Here is a 19,885-nt window from a genome sequence, read left to right on the forward strand (position 1 = left end):
CAAAGTTGAAGAAGCTTTGTTTTGATGCTGCTTTCTGAAGTCGGCTAAATGAACTGTAAACTCACTAAACTCACACCTTTTTTTTGTTTTTGCTAAGTTTCCCATATGTTTTCAAACAGGAGCAGCCATCTTCGATTTTTCATCCATTTAATGAACAACTCAGTGTGTGATAATTGCAGCTGCATCCTCCTGTCTCATTAGAATAGTGCAATTAGCTAGGCCTATGTGGATGTCCCTTGTAATGGCTCTAATGAAATTACTACCGTGTATATCCATCAGGCCCACGGCTCCCCAACGATGGCACCGGAAAACAAATCAAGCATGAGGCAGAAGGAGGGCTTATGTTTCTATTCAGGGGGATTTTTTTTTTTTTCTTCCACCATTATTAATGTCAGTCATATTTCCTCTCCCAGCTTGGCGAAGGCGCTCGGAGGAAGTTTATCTGAGTTGGCTGTGTGTAGGAGGATATGACAGGCAAAAGGGGGCCTGGACGCCACAGGCTTTAAAGCGATGGTTCTGCCAACAATCAAATTTACACTTTTGCCCTTAACCTAAAAATAATCAATCAGCCAAGACATGTTTGCTGTCTGAAGTTTGCTTCATTACTGTTGCACTGGAGCTACAAGGCTAATGTCCCTAATAAATAATGGAAGCTTATAGCCATCCATTAGCTGTGCAGACTGCGTGCCTAAGCCATCAGACACTTACCACAAACTGTTGTTAAGTGATCTCAAATGACTTGCTTGTGTGTTTTCTGACATTGTGTGACGCACTGCTGTCTATAAAAGTGAACAACGGTAAGTTTTAAAGCTAAAATAAACAGCTAAGCTTGAATTTTTGTATATTATTATCTTTGCTTATCAATTACAGTACTGTGCAAGTCAGAAACCACTTTTCATTTATTTAATTTCCAGTCAAAATGGCCATTAAATACAAGTAATTAATTTGAGCAGAAAATATACACAGAGCAGGTATAACATTATGACCACCTCCTTGTTTCTATGCTCATTATCCTTTTTATCAGCTCCACTTATTATATAGGTGCCCTTTGTAGTTCTGCAGTTACAGACTGTAGTCCATCTGTTTCTCTGATACTTTGTTAGACCCCTTTTACCCTGTTCTTCAGTGGTCAGGACCCCCATGGACCCTCACAGAGCGGGTACTATTTGGGTGGTGGATCATTCTCAGCACTGCAATAACACTGATGTGGTGGTGGTTGTGTCAGTGTGTGTGGCGCTGGTCTGAGTGGATCAGATGCAACAGTGCTGCTGGAGTTTTTAAACACCTCAGTGTCACTGCTGGACTGAGAACAGTCCACCAAACAAAAATATCCAGCCAACAGTGTCCTGTGGGCAGCGTCCTGTAGAACTACAAAGTGCACCTATGTAGTAAGTTTTGCTGATAAAATGGACAATAAGCAAAGAAACAAGGAGGTGGTCATAATGTTATGCCTGATTGGTGTACATGCACATTTTTAAAATCCCTTTTGGTGGTAAATATTAGGGATGTGCGTGAGTACTTGAGTACTTGGTTAAACATTCAGAGTGCCAGTATTTTTGTTCTGAAATGTCAAAATGTTATGCCTGATCGGTGAATATTAAACAGAAAATCACACAGAAGCCTCAACAACTGAATATAACATCAGTTTCATTATGTAGTATGTCCATCTTTTTCTTTCATTGCAGCTTCCATTCTTTTCAGGAGAACAGCTTTCAGTTCTTCAAAGATATCAGGCATATTCTTCCACACCTCCAAAGTTCAGCCTTATAAGTTAGTTGCATTTTCTGCTTCTCAAAATCCAAGGGATCCCAAGCACATTCAGTGATGTTGAGAACTGGACTCTGAGGTGGTCAGTCCAGTGTTTTGAGAACACCAGCAGCTACTTGGTTTGATCTGCACATGTTCTTCTTTTTAGTCTGTGTCCTTTTCTCAGTGAGGGCTTCTTGACAGCTACGCATCTATTCAGACTTGTAGCGCTGAGTCGTCTTCTCGCAGTGGAAGGATGGGCAGAAACACCTGTGGATGTTTTCAGATCTGAAGCAAGACTGAAGCTTGATTTCTCTCCTCTCTCTTAAAGATAAAAGTACTGTTTATATGATGGGGACAGTCCCACTTTCTTTGCAGCTTTTAATAATTTTTTAAACTTTTCTTTTGACTTTCTCTTTCCTTATGCAAGTCAGAAAAGGAACAGTGGTCATTTTGACTCTTTTGTGCGGTATGATATGGTTGGTGAAAGGGGGAAGTTGTGTAAATGATCTTTATGGTGGTGGTTGTTGTTGTTGTTATTTAAATTCATTTCTTTCACATCAGGGGGCCGTGTTCCTGGAGGGTGTATCAGTTAAAGGAGTGAATCAGGTGACCATACAACCCAAACTGGGGCAGGTACAGCGGAAGTGCCAGGAGTTCTGCGAATGGGAAAAGTGAGTGCTTGGATATGACCTCTGTTTCTATCTCTATGTGAACAGGGAAAAGCCTTTTCCACTGTCCAGAATGGGAAGTGAGGGAAGTGTGATGTGATGCAACCACACTGCCCTGCTGAACTTTTAGTGTTGTTTCTTTTATATGCTAACAGCTTAGTATTATTCAGATACAGAGTCTTTATGGAGGAGAAATTAGTCCATTTTTTATATCTTAAATATGCCATTGCTAAACCTTTGTGTAGATCAGAAACAATTAGAGAAATTATGCAGTCCTTTATACTCAGAAACAAGAGCTTTATGTGACCAAATGATCAAATGGCTTTTCTTTTGATGAGGTCACGTTCTGCACAGTGAAAGAAGAACCCAAAGTAAGAGCACTTTATAAGCCTGTTCAAGGCGGTTTACCAAGCACTAAATACTCCCTGCTTCTGAACTGATTTTTGACTTTGAGTTTGCTTGGAAGTGCTGAAAAAAGTGTTAAATTCTTGTGCAAAATGCCACGCTTTTAAAATGGGGCAAGATGGGGTTGTGCCAGACTTACATCAGTGTGAAGTCTTGTCACACACAGTGTATGGCCGCAAATAGCTCCTTTTCTGATGCCTACAGAGAAGGCGGAAACATTTCTGCTGATGTCCTCTGAACTGTCTAAAAGTAAAGTCGTGCCTTAATAAATGACAGCCCTTTTTGTGGCATAAGAATGGCTTTTGTCACATAGCCCGTCCTCCGACTTCATATTGATTAGCTCTGAGGTGTGAACAATGAGTCATGCATCTCAGAGCGAAGACAGGCAAAGCAAACTTCATGGTTTTTAGAAGCACAGATCTGACTCAGCCTGAGGAGATTAGAAAGCAGTTAGTTCCTTTTCATTTAGATCTAGATCTTTAAATTTTACTAAAGGTGCATATGGGGCTGAGTGATATGGTTAAACATGTACACTAATCAGGCATGACATTATGACCACCTCCTTGTGTCTCTGCTCATTGTCCATTTTATCAGCTCCACTTACTGTATAGGAGCACTTTGTAGTTCTACAGTTACAGACTGTAGTCCATCTGTTTCTCTGATACTTTGTTAGCCCCCTTTCACCCTGTTCTTCAGTGGTCAGGACCCCCATGGGCGCTCATAGGGCAGGTACTATTTGGGTGATGGATCATTCTCAGCACTGCAGTAACACTGATGTGGTGGTGGCCAGACCACCAGCACAACACACACTAACACACCACCACCACGTCAGTGTTATTGCAGTGCTGAGAATGATCCACCACCCAAATAGTACCTGCTCTGTGAGGGTCCATGGGGGTCCTGACCACTGAAGAACAGGGTAAAAGGGGGTAACAAAGTATCAGAGAAACAGATGGACTACAGTCTGTAACTGTAGAACTACAAAGTGCAGCTATACAGTAAGTGGAGCTGATAAAATGGACAATGAATGTAGAAACAGGGGGGTGGTCATAATGTTATGCCTGCTTGGTGTACATGTACATTTTTTAAATCCCTTTGGTGATGAATATTAGGGATGTGCGTGAGTACTAGAGTACTTGGTTAAATGTTTAAGGTGCCAGTATTTGAAATCTGAAATTGCTATTCAGTTTCAGCACAGGAAGATGAGAGACTTAGAAACAGAGAGACTAATAATTCAATAAAATGCTGCCTTTATGTTTCTGTTGCGGTTTTGCTTGTGTTTGTGTGTAAGTATGTATGTCACACTGTGACATGCCAAAACACAAGTGCCTTAATGTGAATGAATGTCGTTAAAGATGTGACTGAGAAAGCAGGTGTAGTGCAGATTTATTGCTAACCGTGCTGACCATTTTTGCTGATAGTAACTAGTTTCAGTAACAGAGGAAATACATTTTTCTGACTAATAACATCCCTGGATAGCAAGAGTATAGTGAGCCTGATGACAGGGCTGGCTGTGCACTGGTGTTTTACTCAGCATTTGCCAGGTGGTGTTTAAACAGAGTAATAGACTAAATTCCACTCATCAACACTCATTTTCCACTAATTTATTTTTCCTTCCTTCTTTTTTTGGTTATTCTTTGTAAATTAGTTTAGTGAATAAATTTTATCTAGCAGAGTGTCAGCAACAGCGTTTTCTATAAAACCATTTGTTCTCTCTGTTGTTTGTAACATTTGACTTGAGTTTATATTATAACATAAAAGGCTGTGTGCATTTAAAATCTGTTTGAGGAGGTTAAAAACTAGTTAGAGCTCATGTTCAGGACAATAATCTGGGTGGTCAAATGGACACCGTGGGGTGCCGACCTTATCAAGCCAGCGGACCGATATATGCTTGCTGTCTGGGGTGTTTTGTCCACTAAGGAGAAATACCTTGTTTAAGAGGGTCCTCATCAGAATCCAGTGTTGTGCCCGTTAGCTGTAGTTTTAACTACCATTTGAAGAGGTAGTTAATGTTACTTATTCAACACACAAACCTTTTTCTCATGGTATTTACTGTATAATAAAACATTTTTAAATGTGTTCCTCTGCTGACTGCTGACATTTTGTGCTGTTGATTTTTAAGCCTCTTAACACCAGTGCCATTACCTAAAAATGAATTAGAATGCACAACACTTATGAATAAGTTCTCTACATTTATACATTCCTTCTGGAATGGCTTAAAGAATCAGAAGTGCCATAATTTTGGCTGAACAGCCTCTAATGAAAGAAGACATGGAAGAAAACATGTAGCTTAGTAGATTCAAAATGTTAACTGCAATAGGAACTGAAATAAAGTTAAAAAGAAACTTAAAACAACTTTAAAAAGAGAGTTAAACTTAAAATAAATATATGATCAAAGAACCCTTTACATGATTAAAAGTTTAAAGAGTTCTTCAGATTGATGGATGTAGAATGTGTTGTATTGAAAAGGGTTCTATATATCCACTATTGTTACAAGTCAAAGAACCCTTTTTTTTGGTACCATATAGAACCCTTTTCCTAAAAGTGTATCTATTTGGATATAATTAAACAAGCTTGTTGCTACATTTTTAATTCCCTCATCTTTTCCTTAGAACATGTACTCTAATTCCGAGCAACTTAGTATGGTAGACAAGTTCAGCAAATTCTTGCCTATATGTTATTTGTCCATCAATAAGAGCAAAATATCGACAGCTTGTATGCCATTACATGCTGGTAAATGGGAAGAATTATCACCCAAGTACAGCCAATGCAATACAACGCAGATAGCATCAGCATTATCGCATTCGAACGAAGGTGTTTATGCCTCTTATCGTTAACAATAATGATATAAGAGCAGCCCTATTTTTCATCTCTTTGTGCGTCTGTCTCAGGTCTGGGTTTCCCGGCGCCCAGCCCGTGTCGATGGACAGGCGGAACATTCGTCTCTTGGAGCAGAATGGCTACAAGGTTAGCTGGAAGGCAGATGGAACACGGTAAGCTCGATATTCCACACACATACGCACACACACGTACACGCGCCTGTCCCTCTGAGCAGTCCTTCACAAGCTGTCCTTCATAAGGTCCTTACGTACACCAGAGACTCTCTTTGCGTCTGTTAGCGCCTGTAGTCGCAGGGGAAAGCGCAGAACACAGCCTCCCCATTTGGAATCCAATGAGCAGAGTTTGGCTGTTCTCCCGTCCGTGTCAGGGACCGAGTATTTCTCCATTACAGCCTCAGCAGGTGTTAGTGACTTCTCCCTCTATTTCACCTCATGCAGATAAACCAGCGGTGTCCAGTTCAAGTCATAAAAGGCTGGAGTCCAGCAGAGTTTGTTCATTTGCCTACTCAGACTATGCTGAACTAAAGCTCTTCAGGACCAGAGCTGGACATGCCTGGAATGATTGGACTTCTGATATGGTTGAGAGAAGATGCAGCAGCAGCTCTAGGACCATCTTGATTACTTGTTTTGTACTGCAGATGTCTATTTCTTCTTGAGCTGAATCAGTGCTGTGCCTTTCTGCTTATGCAGAAAAAGCAGAGTCTTGAGATATTACCAGACCAGGCTCTGGTCTGGTCAAAATATAATGGGTCCCACCCTAAGTGGATTTTGGGCTGCATTTACACCAATTTAGTTTTCCTCGCTACTATATTCTTCCGTCCTACTTTCATTGCCTTAGGCAGTTTTTAATCTGGTACACTGGAGTAGGACTGGTTATATAAAATGAGGTCACTCCAAGCAGAACCAATATTTGTCGCTCTTGCATTTAAACTTCAACCATTTCCTAAACTGGTTAGAACAAAATATAATATCCATAAAGCCTTTGTTTTTAGATAAGCTGTATGTAGGCCTAATATTATAGGACTGTAAGTTTGAAAAGCAGCTAAACTTTTGTGTTTGACTGCTCGAGTACAAGTTACAAGTGACTACTAGTTGCTCAGAATGCCCATCCCTAGTCCAGCTTAACGAGCCAAGCCGTTTTTCTTGCGTGTAGCACACCAACAAACAGGCTTGCTTATCTGTCTAATGCTTACTTTAACATAGTTGAGTTCTATGTTATGAGAATGTTTGTAATAGTTTAATTTGTGCATTTTGTTTATCCATGAAACCATGTATAGTCTGCCATGTGCATAATGGGTCTCATTCACAAATCTCTTGCTTTTTTTCTTAAATTGGTTCTTGAGAAAGATCCCAAGAAAAAGTCTGCGTCAGATTCGTGACGTGTTCTTAAACCGCAGAACTGTGTGCACCTTTGTTCTCTTGAGTGTGTGTCGATTATGTTTTTACCTAAGAACAGATTCAGAGTAAGAAAATGCGGGTGAATGTCAGAATCTTCATGAAAACTGAATCTTTGTGAAATTTCACAAAGAACAGTTGGTGGATGAGGACCATTGTGTGTAAAATGATGAACTGAAATAACACAAGATGTGATGTCGATCCAGAAGCATTTGGCCACTTATATGTAAGACATAAATAATAGCATAAAGAGCTACTCAGAACACAAATTAATGTTATTAGACAGTAACAGATTTCAAATTCATGGTTTTGTTAGGGAACTTTTGTGGTTGATTGTGTTGTCGGGTTACAATTTTGTTCCTACACGGTTACAAATAAATGTTCTGTGCAGGTACATTTTTCATTCATCAAGGTACAAACAATATAAATGTTCCCTCAAATGTACAACAGTGGTTTTAAGGTCCAATTATGAACCTTAAATAAAATTTTCACAGTGCAAAAGTACATAAATAAAATAAAACAGAACATAAAATAAAAAGCCTGGAGACGACAAGAGATACTATCCTACCTTTTTTTTCTGAGAGCGTAGCAAAATATGCACATTCCTGGTTTTCTTTTCCGGATGTTGAACCGGTTCAGAGCCCTGCGCTGAAATCGCTCTCAATTTTAGCCCCAATTGTCCAGTTGCGGGGAAATGTTTGGCGATATGTGCCAGCTTGGCGCCAAATCATTACGCATGCCTGTGACAGCTGCCTGTGTATTCTGGATGCTCCAGCAAAGATTTTCTCGCCTCAGTATTTTCAGGCATGTTTGAGATTCTTGGCGCGGAATCTTGAACACCTCTATGTCAATTAGCATAATCTGCAATGAGCAGTAGCCAATCAGAGTGTAAGAGGAAACTCTGAGAGTAAGTCAAGATAAACCAAAACATGAACAGAGAGATTATTGGGGGAAAAAGAAGGCACAAACATTGACTCCTCTGTGCTGGTGATGGCCACTTGCATTCTGTATAGGCTGAAGACAAGGCTATATAAATATCTCCTTTCTGGTTTATGTGAAAACAACAACCGCAGCAAGCGTCCCAGTCTCCACATTTGGCACATAACACTCTTTCCGTGAGTCAGTGGGATTTTGTCGTCAGGTCTACTTTGTCACAGGTTTCTCCAGGTGAAGTATCGTGTAGGGTGTGAGCCTCATCTGTGATCACTAGTGTAGTTTGCACACCTCTATGTCGACAAACAGTTTGCAAGCAATACATGTAGCGTTGAATGAGCAGTGTAGAGGGGTGTAGGGATATAGTGTCCTCTGAGACTTTTAAAGAGGATATGTCGTCTTTTCACAAGCGAACCTTAAAGAAAGCAAAGGATTGCATGCATATGAGTGCATTGAGATTCATCTCCAGGCAGAACGTTTTTTATCCCAAATGTGAGCGGTCATGTTTAATTTGATTTAATTTCATTTATTTACCTGTCAGCAGCTAAGCTAAGGCCGACTTGGCTGGCCAACTGATCTTAAGATTAATTTGCAAGGTTGGACATCACATTAAAATGAATGTTAGCAAATGCAGTAACCTAGATTAAGTTTAGCATTACTTGTTGATGCTTGTTTGTAGTTTTGAAACTGAGCTTTGAGCGTGTTTCACATAATTTAAGCCAGAGCTTTTTCAGCTTCAGGAGTGAAATAGCTCCGCTCCATCCTCCAGATTATCAGTACAGCATACATCAGGCATTATATGTTCCTCATAAAATGGATAGTTCCGGTCCTAAAATCTGATTGGCTGAGCTGTGATCCGAACTGTATTACTGCGCCACGTCACGATAAAAAGCACTTCTGCTGTTAATAGGATGATCATTGACTGATTACATGGACCACCGAGTATATTGCTGAAATAAGAACCCATTTTTGTTTAAACTGCGGTGCTGAAAACTTATGTTCTTGACTAGAACCAGGCAAGCCTGCTAGCTAACAGCCTAAACACCTTTATCATTAATATCACAGAATTGAATTAAAGTACTTACTTTATGATTAATTGTGAAACAGTTAGCAGTATATACATCTAAAATTATCACTTGAATGGATAATGTGCTTCAAATGTGCATGTTTCAAACAGAAGTAGCTTCAAACCCAGACTGAATCTCAAACGACTCGGTACTCCATGAATAGTGTGCTAGCTACAAAAGTTAAGAAATTATAGTCTCTACAACCGAATAGTGCATCATTTATTGAGTATGGATGTTTCAGAGTCCTAAATGACAATTTCTTAGCTGTTTTGTACTGTTGTGGTGCAGGATGTAGTATTTAATTCCTACGTATTGCACTATGTAGGGAGCAGGGAGCCACAACAGGGCGCTGCTGGATTAGTTCTAAATAAGACTTGCAGTGGTAAATCCGTGACCAAAAAGTACTTATAAAGCGAATGTTTCTGCATTAAAAAGTGCTGTTCTATCACATGTTCATTGTTGTACAACAAAAAGTTAAAGTAATGAAATGACTGCAATATACAGCGACCGGCGACCAAACAATGTCCTCATTCAGGTGACCATGAGCAACAATACCATACTCTAAAGGAACTACATTTGGCAGAATGCATGTTTATGCAGATTATTATTAATAATAACAGAAATTATGTTCTAAAAATAGTGTATTTGATCATATTTCATGTTGGCCGCAGTTTATAAAAGCAATAAGCCACTTGTGTGTTACTTACTAAGCGTTGTGTTGTGCCTAAGAACACTGTTCAAGTGATACAGTCGCAGTAACACACAGCTTCAAGTGCCTTATTGCTTTATTACCACCTTTTCATGTCTTTTAGACTAAATATCGTGACTAGTTTTCTGCAACTGCTGTTCTTAATGCACATTTGTTTTCTTGGCATTTTTTCATTCACTTGTCAGAAGTAGTAGCACTTGCAGACAGTTGCTAAGCAATGATTGGTTGATTGGTCAGTCATCATTTTGCAGATGGTGAGTTATGAACCATAATCTAAGCGGTATGTCTGGTACCCCAGGTCTAGAGCAATACTGCTTTTGGACTGTCTGGTAATTTAAACTACTGCTATCTAAACTAGTATGAAAGATGCTGCTCTGTGTTGTTGCTGTATTGCCTTGCCGAAATAATGGAGAAGTAGACCACAATGCTGTTTGCCAGTCAACAGTTTGGCACTTGTACAAACACCCTGCCACAGCCACACTTGCACTGCAGAGGTTTCTTCCAGCGCCCCTCACACTCTCTTAGCCTCTGCCTGGCCTTTTCCCTTTCCTTGAGTTCACGGTCCTGTCTGGCAGTTCGGAGTGGTGACAGAGAGCTTCATTTAGCGCCAGCCTTTCCACTTTCAGCACATCCAGGTGACGAGCAGGCTTTCATTAGCTGGCCGCGGAGTAGCACCGCTACTTATGGCAGTGAGCTGTGCAGCTCAGAACCTGATATACACACGCACACAAACATGACGCTCAGCTCCACCGGCCGGACACCACTCCGCTGGCTAATGGTCTCTCATTAGCTCTGAGGGCCTCTGCACTATGGCTTGGAGAAGACAAGCCTGACACCAGCTGTCAGAAGAGAGCGAGAGAGTAGATGAGATGAGAGATGGGAGCGAGAGCGAGCAAGAGAGAGAGAGAGAGAGAGACAAATATTGCTACAGGACCTTTGTAATCCATTCTTTAATCCTTCTTTTTAAAAATCGGCTTGAACATCTTATTATAATTGGACATCATGTTATTTATAATGTAACATCTAGTCGTTTGGACGACTGGGCTGTTTTTTTCAAACCATGCTGCAACTTTGTGCATTAGAGGCATGCTTTTTGTAAGGTTTAAAAGTAAAACCACCACAGTTTTTTATTAATTTCTGCTTAATTAAATGCTGAACGTATGAACAGTCATTCAGAGTGGTCTGATGTGAAACGCTTTGTTCTAGAGAAACTTGCCGAGTTAAAATAGTTCACAGTGGTGATGGTAACTAGACATCTTAAGCATTTAAAGAGCCCATATTCTAGATTCTATGTGTTTTATTCACCTGATATCGACATTTAATGTGTGTGCTTTTTATGAACCAAAAACAGTTAAATATTAATTGAGTATGTTAATTTTTTAAAACAGTTTTTGTTACTGTGCCTTTTATAATTAATATATGGAAACTGGTTGTCTGGCTTTTATTGGTCTGGTTCAGAGAGACGTCCGGGTTGAAACACTCCTTATAATTTCTGCTTGAATGGGCAGGGCCGAACTGCTGTAGGCTAGATAGATGGGTATATGTAAATGTGTTGGTTTTAATGACATCACGAAAATATTGAATTCAAAACAGGCTGTTTTTGCAGCTTAATTTGTATGTATGGACTGGGGAAAGAACAGTATGTTCTGAGGATACCGTGTATACAAACTGTCACTCTTCTATCTCTAAATAGTGACAAAAATTCAATAAGATACCGGTTTTGCTTAAATCCAGTCCTTTCAGTCCTTAAATAGTGAATAAGCTCATGCAGGACAAAGTAGTAGCCAAAGAAAACTTCTACTGGCCTTACACCAAACGCTCTACAGCTCTACAGTGAACTGGGCTGAGCGTTCCCAGCCATTTGTACCACTACAGAGTGTAGAGAGGAAAGGTTTTCTCTTCTTGTAAATTTCCACCAGATGCATGATGGGAACTAATCTCAGTCTTCAAATAGTGACACTGCAAGATCCCCCGTCTTTGCAACTCTGTGACATTGTCTTAAGATGTGAGAGGGTGTCAGACTTTAGTCTTTTTAAGAAGCCTTTTCATGGTTTTCTACTGCATGGTTAGCATTATTTTATTATATATTTACCACGTTTTATTCAACCAGATTTATCACTGTGTTGCCCTTTCTCTATAATGAACCATTTCACACAAACTCACCAAATGACTTTGTTTACATATTAGTGAGTGATTTATGCAGAAAAAAAAAATCTGTTGATTTCTCCTTTAACTTTAGACATTTTTTAAAACGAAATGCTATGCTGACCGTCTTGTCAGGTCCTGCTTGTGCAATGATCCGAACATAGCCTGTTTCAGTGGGTACTGTAGGCCTTAATTGTTCTGAGTCTGCAGAAAACTCTACTGCTACGGTGGCAGCTGGTCTTACAGGTGTCCCGGGAAAGAAACTGACAAGCGGGATGACGAGCTCGAGCAACTGCCACGGATCAGGAACAGTTGGTCTATGCTAACCAGACTTTTGTGTTTGTGATCATCTTTTTCGCAGCCGACGGTTTGTTGTTAAGGGCCGAAGTAGCGGTTTATGTTTTAACATTGAGCGAACTGTCTGCCCGACAGCAGCAGCGAGGCCGAGTTAGTATTCCGCTCATCGGCCATAAACGGCTCCATTCGTAATATACGTCTGAATATTTCATGAGTGCAGCTATTGGAGAATTTTACAGAGAGATGCACTTGCTCGCTATCAGGGGTTAGTGAAGAGCAAAATCCGCACGCACTTACGGGCAGACTACAGTCCTTCAGCTGTAAGAGTGAAAACTTCACGGCCAGTTCTGACAGTTTTTCAAATAATTTGTGGGTTTTTTTTTTACTGAGCATTTAGGTTTGAAATAAAAGTGGTGTTTCTTATGCAGCCCTTGCCCATGACTGATAGGATAAACAAAAGAGAAAAAGCATAGGCAAGGTGATTTGAATTGTTTTTTTTTTCCAGAGCAGAGACAGATTGCTTCCCGGGTTTGAAGTGGTGATAGGATGTTTTCAGACTGTCTGGGTCGTGTTTTGACTAGTTTGACAAGCCAGTATGAAGATGTTAATATTCTGCACCTGGAAAAGTGTGTAGCATTAAAAACGTTTCTTTTACTAAATACAGTACTGGGCAGAAGTCAGAGAGAAACCTTCCTATATTTAATTCCAGTCAAAACAGCCAGTAAGTACAGCTTATTCATGCTTCAGAAGACATTTCTAAAGAGATTAGATGTAAAATAATCCAAAGGGGAAAGTCAAGGGAAAACGGAGCGTCTTAAACTGGAGTTCAAAAAAAAGATTCTGAAGTATAGAGAACATGGGACTCCTGGTAGACCACCAAAACTGTCACCATCAGATTTCATATTTGAGAGAGAGGAGAAAATCAATCTCCACTCTTGCTTCACATCTGAAATCTTCCACAGTGTCCTGAGAAAATGAAATAGACAAGAAATAAGAAAATGTATACTCTCAGAACAATACCCTCACCCTCAACATCATTGAATGTGTTTGGGATTTCTTGCATTGTGATAAGTAGAAAATGCAACCAACTTCAAAGACTGAATTTTGGAGGTGAGAAAATATATCACTCCAGGTTTCACTGCAATACTGAAAGGAAAACCTAAAAGAATGGAAGCTATAAAGGCAAAGTTAGACAGACTAAATACTGAGAAATAACATTATATCAAATTGTTAAATCATTTTTTGTTACATTAAAAAATGGATAGTTTGTACCTAATGGCCGTTTTGACTGGAAGTGTAATAAATGAAAGGGTGGTCTTTGACTGTTGCATTGCACTATATGTGGCAGACCATAAAGAAAAATAGTGTAACAGCCTGATCTAATTCGCTGTAATTTTTAGGCTTAAAAATGAAAATACGCCCAATTTGCTTACTTGCTCATTTTTTTGTGTTTTTGTTACACACATCTAAAATCAGCACGGTAATCTTTCCTCTGGATCTTCTTTTCATTACTGTAATGGTGTGCACAGGAGAGTTAAGCCTTAAAGCAGTTGAAGGTAATGGTAGTGCACTGTTAGCATGCTGCGATGGATCTGAAATGGTGCTCAACACGTTCACAGTGAGAAGTTTCTCATTAGCTCAGGAGAACGCTGAGCCGACAACCTCCCCCCGCCGCCTGTCCTGATCTAAAGCCTGTTTAACACTCTGATCCTCCATTAAAGTCTTTACACCCTTGTGTGTCCACTAGAGGCCTAAAAATTGCATCTCAGTGTTTTCCTAAGATTTTATATGTGTATGTTCACTAGTGTGTATGTGGTGCTTCACTTCACGGATGGGTTAAATCCGGAGGTGGAATTTCCCCGGTTGTGGGATCAAAAAAGTATCACTTAACTTAACTTAAATGAGCTTTGTTCTGATTTGCTGCCCTGTGTTGCCCTGTGCAGTTCCTCATTCTAAAAGCTTCAGCGTGAATGGGTGGAGCTACATTGCATCCAAAAGTTGTATAGAAAGGTTTGGATGATCCTGGTCAAATCATATTTTTAATTTATTTTCTAAATGAAAATCAGAGAAAACATCCTCTACAGTCTTCTGCACATTTTAATGCACACACTGTTTATTTACTGAATTTAACATATTGGGTGGAAAAAAACCTGAAATATGGACTGTACACAAGTTTCAGCAGGTATTATGCAATATGTTTTTCTTCTAGTATGTTGAAAAGTTGCAGAAGAATCTGATATTTATCTTTTGTCCTTTGTAAAGAAGTGACTGGAAGCTCGCAGTTCAATCCCCTGAGGCGGTAGTATTTGACTGGGTTGCCCTTGAGCAAGACATCTAACCCCCAACGGCTCCCAGGGTGCTGCAAATAGGGCTGCCCACCACTCTGGGCAAATGTGCTCACTGGCCCCTAGTGTGTCTCTTCACTAGTGTGTATGTGGTGTTTCACTGCATGGATGGGTTTGATTGCGCAGGTGAAATTTCTCCATTGTGGAACTAATAAGAGTCATTTAATCTTAATTTTAATCTTAAATTATATGTAGCTGCTAATGAGAGTGATTGTAAGGGCATACATAAGCTGAACTAAGTAAGATTGAGGTAGTACATTTATACTAATAGTCACTCTTGACAGTCTAATAACAGTCCATGCTTTAATGTTAGACATAATAATTACTGCAATGCAGTCCTGATGGTATGAATCCCACATTGCACTGACATAGTCTAATAGCAGACACTGTGTTACTATGAGGACTGATGCTTGATAGATGCCACAGATGTGTATTAAAATTGTATGAAAAAATGGTTGATTTTGATTTCTGGTTGTCTTGAGGTGACTTAAAATAATAGAAAAAAGGCCTAGGCGTCCATGTCATAGTTCTAAAATGTTGATGTAGTTGATGTTTTTTTTTTTTTTTTATCCACTTTATTTTTTATATGATCTTTATTCAACTGCATAAACTTTTGTCCCATCCAATTAGTGATGTGCTCAAGTCACTTTCAAAGCGTACGTGGTTGTTTGGGAAGCAGCCCAAGTAAATCTGAGTGTCTTCTGCATATCTGTGATAAGATATCCCATTGTCTTGTAGGATTTGGCCAAAAGGAAGCATGTATAAATTAAATAAGAGCGGCCCAAAAATCAAGCCTTCGGGCACGCCTCGCATCTCTGGCACGCTCTCAGTATTTTTTGTTTCGACAAAGTAGTTCCTTCCTTGCAGGTATAAACTGAACCATTTTAGTGCAGTTCCATGTCCAACCCAGTTCTCAAGTCTATTTATAAGAATTTTTATGGTTGATGGTATCAAAGGCAGCACTGAGATTGTGCGATAGTAGAACAGACAGAGTCTGAACTTAAATCAATGTCATAAATGACCTTAATCAGAGCAGTCCCGATTTCTGCCTGAAATTTGCATCTGAAGAGCAAGGAAGCAAGAAATTTTAGTGAAGTCAATGTGTCTGCTTACTTTTTAAGTTGTTGTTTTGTTCCAGTAGTGCCTCTGAGGCGTTCTTGGACAGCATGCAGTTTGCGGCTGTTGAAAATGAGATCATAATTAAGTATAGCAATGCTACATGCAAAAACAGGGCAAGCTTCAGCAGACATGTGAATGTGACTTCATAAAGTTTTTTGACATAATTTGAAAATGCCTGTTGCTCATTACATTGTGTGTAAATGTCATGATGAATTGACCTAAAGAAATGGCCCAAAATGACATGGAAAAAAGTCTGGTTCCATTGACTTACATTAAAAGTGAAGTGTGTTTCTTCCTTCTACTATAAAGTTACCTTTTTGGAGATACAAGGTTTTGTCTCCGACAACAGCGATTTAAGCATCCTAACGATAAAGATTGTTTATACTTTTTTGTTTATTCTCACATTTCTGACTTGTTAGAATTGCCTGTTTATGCTTCACCTGATATTCTGTCCATAAGTCACTCAAAGCATCATGGGGTGCAGGAATAAGGTGCATGTCTAAACAGAAAAGGAAAGCATTGAAATTCAAAATCCAGATTTACCAGATCTGTTCCTGACAACTTCGGATAATCTTTTAACATCAGTCATCAGTTTACCGCACAGATCTTTCCTCTGCTTCATGTGCCTCTGTTTAATCCTATTTGTTTAATCATAATTCTCCTTTGTTTATGATAATTCTGCTATCCTGTGCAGTCTAGAGAGGGATGAGTTCATCTTCAGAGGGCTGGTTTCTCTGTTGTTTTTTTGTTTTTTTTCCCTCTTGGTCTTATGCTGCATTTACATCACAGCAGAGCAAGAACATGAGTTGGCGAGAGGATATTACCTTATTTGAAAGGTAAAAAAAAAAAGAAGCTTATTCTCACTCTGCATACAGAACTTGCCTAAAGCTCAGCATTCACTTTTACTCTGGGTGGATAAACTTGCTTGCATTTTGCTGACATGCCCTCAAATTGGCCAATGGTTTGCAAGGTAAGCATGTTTTTCGCTACAGCTGTGGCCCACGGTTTGCTCATTAGGGGTCTAGAGCTATATTTCTGGGAAAGCTGCTTTGCGATTAAAGCTCCATACAAATAAAATGGATTTGGACTTACATGGGAATACCACTGAATTTTCAAAAATTTTGTACGTTTCAATCAGATGAGGTGTGAACAAAGTCATGCTGAGTGGTTTGATGTGAAATAGTTTGGAGTGGAGAAACATACAGACTGATTTTTTACAGTGGCAGTGATAGGAACCAGGATGTCACGATACACAAACAGGCATTTTATTGGCTATTAAAAACCAGCAGTAAATCTAGACGTCTTCTGAGTTCTTATATTGTGTGTTGGGTGGTGGTTTTCCTTGGTGACTGATTTGCCTTACATCCTGCACGTACCTCTAAATTATGAATAACCTTGTGAAAAGTGTCTTTTAAGCCAAAACCCTCACACTATTCATGTAATGTTAGGTAGCTTAGAGGCAATGTTCTGTAAACAATTCTGTCTAGGTGAGTTTTTGTTAAATTCAGCATTTCACATCAAAACACTGAATGGCTTTGTTTACATCTTAATGACTGAATTATTAAAAATCTGTGACGTTCTCATTTAATTGATTTGGACCACATTCTTCTGTGAATATTAAACACAAATCAGAGAGAAAAAAGATGCTTCAGTGATCAGAGCCTGCTGCCCGACCACCTTCTGTGCTCTTTTTTGCCTGCTTTACAACGGTGCCTCGATGGGCCTCTCATTTCAAGGTTAAGCCATGCATCAAGTCAGCTGATAACTGGCTCACGACTCTGGTTAACCTTTGACCCCTCAGCCCAGCATGATGCCGGCGCACCGCCAGGGCTGAGCCAAGCCAAGCCAGGCAATCGGTTATGATTGGCTTTGGACGCTCTTGTTTGCAAATGTTTGGGGTTTTCCCTTGGCAGCGCGCATCCTTTGTGAACACGATTGGATCTGCCCTCGGACCGCTGGGAATCCCGCTGTGCATCAGCGAGACAAAAGAAATGAAAAGCCGCTTGGCTGTTCTGATGTGGTTTGATGATTAAGCCTGGTAAACTGGAGGAAGATGACCTTTTCTGCCCCATCACCCTTTAAAAGCTGATTGAAACATGCTCTTCTGGGCCCTGTTCTGTTATCTTCAGCATGGTTTTCCGGCCTTGAGGCCTGTGGTCACAAACTTCATTAGGCCTAACAAAAGCGTTTAAGGTCTGTTAGGAATCAGTTAACTGATCAGCACTTGGTGCTGCAGCAGGGGCTTTTAACCCTGATAGTCTTCTTTGGTTTATTTCTTATGTTTTATTTCTCACTTCTCACCAGCTCTTTGAAACAAGCAGAGATATTCAGCTTAAAGTACAGATTCTAATCTTTAAATCAATAAATAGGAGAGATTTGAATATTCTATTAAATTTGGAAGTTTTATGTGTGTGTGTGTGTGTGTGTGTGTGTGTGTGTGTGTGTGTGTGTATATATATATATATATATATATATATATATATATATATATATATATATATATATATATGTGTGTGTGTGTGTGTGTGTGTGTGTGTGTGTGTGTGTGTGTGTGTGTGTGTGTAGTATGTATAATGTATGTATACAGCGCCCTCCACAATTATTGGCACCCCTTGTTAATATGTGTTCTTAGGCTTCAAATAATTTTTTTTTATTTATATTTTAATAGTATAGTATAATAGTATAAAGTCCAACCTTTAATTCAAGTGCACTTATTCAGTGAGGAAAAAATCCCACATAGAAATGATTCTTTTGCATGAAATCATCTGTGCCACAGTTATTGACACCCCTAATGTTAATACTTTGTACAACCCACTTTTGCCAACAAGACAGCACTTAATCCTCTCCTATAGCATTTCAAAAGATAGGAGAATACAGAGAGAGGGATCTTCGACCATTCGTCTTCGCACAATCCAAGAGTCCAGAGTACTGGGTCCTCTCCTATGCACTCTCCTCTCCAGCTCACACCACAGGTTTTCAGTTGGGTTGAGGTCTAGGGACTGAGCTGGCCATGGGAGGAGCTTGATTTTGTATCTATTGAACCATTTTTGTGTAGATTTGGCCACATGTTTAGGGTCATTATCTTGCTGAAAGACCCAGTGATGACCCGTCTTCAGCTTTCAGGCAGAGGCCACCAGATTTTGATTTATAATGTCCTGGTATTTCAAAGAGTTCATGATGCCATGCACCCTAACAAGGTTCCTGGGGCCTTTGGAAGAGAAACAGGCCCACAGCATCATAGATCCTCTCAAATACTTCATAGTGGGCATGAGGTGCTTTTCCGCATACTCATCTTTTGTGTAACACCAGACCCACTTAGAGTGTTTGTTGCCAAAAAGCTCTATCTTGGTCTCGGCTGACCAAAACACATGGGCCCAGTTGAATTGCCTGATTTATGAAGGTCGACACACATCTGCCTTGCTTGAATGGTGTGTTCTCTTGTCTTTCCCATGTTGAAGAGAAATAGGCCTCTGTGTCGCACCATATTTATACCCCAGGGAAACAGGAAGTGATGAATTACTAATTAAAGGTTCCTAAATACTCTGATCAACTTTAAACTACAGTAGAAATGACAGAAATTACATCAATCATCAATTACATCAATTACATTTATTTTCAAGGAATTGTTAGGGGTGCCAATAATTGTGGAACAGGTGATTTTATGAAACATAATGATTTCTTAGTCAGTGGAGCCAGACGTCTTTCCAAGTCATATTTCTTTTGGACCATTCTTCATAAAATGTACAAATCAAATCAAATTTATTTGTATAGCGCTTTTTACAACGGATGTTGTCACAAAGCAGCGTTACAGAATTTCAGAAAAGACTGTAAGAATGTACAGAAACCCCCCAGTGGGCAAGCCAGGGGCAGCAGTGGCAAGGAAAACCTCCCTCAGAACTGAGGAAGAAACCTTGGGAGGAACCAGGCTCACCAGGGGGGACCCATCCTCCTCTGCTCAAACTACCTACAAGTGATTATATTACTAATATTAATAGCAGTAATATTGGTATTAGGAATAACTAGGAGTCTATGAGAACATCAGCGTAGGGTGGGCAGCTCGTCCAAGGCAGGTGGTGGCAGCTGGGGCGTGGGCAGCTGGTCTGAAGTGGGTAGCAGGACGGCTCAGCAGTCGGTCGTCCTTCAGTGTCCAGCCGGACATATGGGTGATTGTATACTCGGAAAGAAAGCAGGTAAATGGAATTAGTTTTATTCT

At 39.9% G+C, this 19,885-nt stretch overlaps 1 protein-coding gene across 1 annotated transcript in view; it reads left to right on the forward strand.

Moving 5' to 3' along the window:
• Window positions 1-19,885, forward strand: part of rngtt (RNA guanylyltransferase and 5'-phosphatase) — a 211,863-nt gene that overhangs the window by 25,777 nt on the left and 166,201 nt on the right. Inside the window, exons 7-8 of the mRNA XM_017697713.2 lie at window positions 2,311-2,420; window positions 5,714-5,815. Of these exons, the coding sequence (XP_017553202.1) occupies window positions 2,311-2,420; window positions 5,714-5,815 (212 nt within the window). The remainder of the gene's footprint in view (window positions 1-2,310; window positions 2,421-5,713; window positions 5,816-19,885) is intronic.

Source organism: Pygocentrus nattereri, chromosome 4 (assembly GCF_015220715.1).
Source record: "Pygocentrus nattereri isolate fPygNat1 chromosome 4, fPygNat1.pri, whole genome shotgun sequence".
Lineage (NCBI taxonomy): Eukaryota > Metazoa > Chordata > Actinopteri > Characiformes > Serrasalmidae > Pygocentrus > Pygocentrus nattereri.